We start from the raw sequence: 1,680 nt of genomic DNA on the forward strand, positions 1-1,680 counted from the left end.
ATATCAGAAACCTAAAATATATGAAAAACTTCCATTCCATTTAGGGTGGTCCCTGTAAAAAATCCACTTTGTCTTGTTTTGTTCTCCAGGTTGAGAAGAAACTGGGATCTTTCTAACAAGAGTGGGAGGTGGAAGACAGGTTAAAGTCATGGCAGTTGGGTGGAGACCGGCCACCCTTCTCCTTGTCTTCATCCTGACGTTCCTCTGCCCCTCGGATGGAACCATGCACCTCTCTGGCGGCCAGAGACTGCGGTCTCGTCTTCAGAGGGATCGCCGAAACGTTCGTCCAAACATTATTCTCATTCTTACTGATGACCAGGACATTGAACTCGGTGCGTTGCCCATCTGCGTTTCTCTGTATGTGGGTGTGTTTTTGTGTTTGATTGTGAGTATGTGCATACTGTGACATCATGTATGAATTAATATTCACAATTCATTATCATATCATTTTATTATTTTCTTAGCATAAGGGCATCTTACACACTCAGTCCAGTAGCATCGGCCAACTGCTGAGGTCCACTGTGCCAAACATGCTGTTTTTCTACTCGTTTTTTGGCACTTTAATCACTGAAGTGGCAACATAATGGCCTTGCTGCTGGTCTTTGTTCAGGTTTTTCATTCAAACCCTTTTAGGGAGGAAATTTATGGTCAAGCATCTGTTACATAAAACAATCTGGATCTCTGTCTCCCTCTTTTTTCGAATCTACATGTATTCCCCGTTTTTCCCCAAAGGCTCAATGCAGTCCATGAACAAAACAAAGCGCATAATGATGCAGGGAGGCACTCACTTCTCCAATGCATTTGCCACCACTCCGATGTGCTGCCCTTCTCGATCATCCATCCTGACTGGGAAATATGTGCACAACCACCATACCTACACCAACAATGAGAACTGCTCATCACCGTCCTGGCAGGCCCACCATGAACCTCACACTTTTGCTGTTCACCTCAACAATTCAGGCTACAGGACTGGTTAGTAGGCAGCACGTATTTATTTTTTTCAACACTGAACTGCATTCACAAACTCTTTCGGTTAAAGCATTTGTTAATCCAAAAATTTAATTTGCTGGAATTTTACTGACTCTTTGGCAATCCAAGATGCAAATGAGTTTTCTTCATCAGAACAGATGTGGAGTAATGTATCATTACATCACTTACTCAGCAATGAATCCTCTGCAGTGAATAGGTGCCGTCAGAATCCAAAGAGCTGATTAAAAATATCTTACTTGTACAAAATTAATCCACATAACTCCAGTCCATCATTTAATGTCTTGTCAAACAAAAAGCTGTGTTTATAAGAAATAAATCCATCATTATGGCATTTTAAATTTAAACAGTTGCTTCTGGCCAAAATACCTAATTCATAACGCCTTCTACAATGAAAAATACCTATTTGCTTAGAACTGTTTTGCACTGTTTTCGCTTGTAAACATTGCTTAATTGGTGAATATTTCTCTCCTGATTCAGACAAACTGACCTTTTCATTGGAGAAAGCTGTATTTTGGATAACAAACTCATATTTTAGCCAGAAGCAACAGTTTGAAGTTAAATATTTCTTAATGATAGATTTGTTTATTACAAACATGTAGCTTTTCACTTCATAAGCTATTAATTGAGGAATTGGTGTCGAGTGGATTACTCGTAGAGTTTTTAACAGCTGTTTGGACTCTCATTCTGACG

At 39.8% G+C, this 1,680-nt stretch overlaps 1 protein-coding gene across 1 annotated transcript; it reads left to right on the forward strand.

Moving 5' to 3' along the window:
- Window positions 1–93: 93 nt before the first annotated feature.
- Window positions 94–972, forward strand: LOC107580476 (extracellular sulfatase Sulf-2-like; the record flags this gene model as incomplete). The annotated part of the gene is made up of 2 exons (XM_016266171.1): window positions 94–332; window positions 733–972. Coding segments are annotated over exons 1-2 (424 nt in total), but the record flags the coding sequence as incomplete, so codon positions are not given.
- Window positions 973–1,680: the final 708 nt, after the last annotated feature.

The sequence above is a fragment of the Sinocyclocheilus grahami genome, unplaced genomic scaffold (genome assembly GCF_001515645.1).
Source record: "Sinocyclocheilus grahami isolate Dianchi unplaced genomic scaffold, SAMN03320097.WGS_v1.1 scaffold34125.1, whole genome shotgun sequence".
NCBI lineage: Eukaryota > Metazoa > Chordata > Actinopteri > Cypriniformes > Cyprinidae > Sinocyclocheilus > Sinocyclocheilus grahami.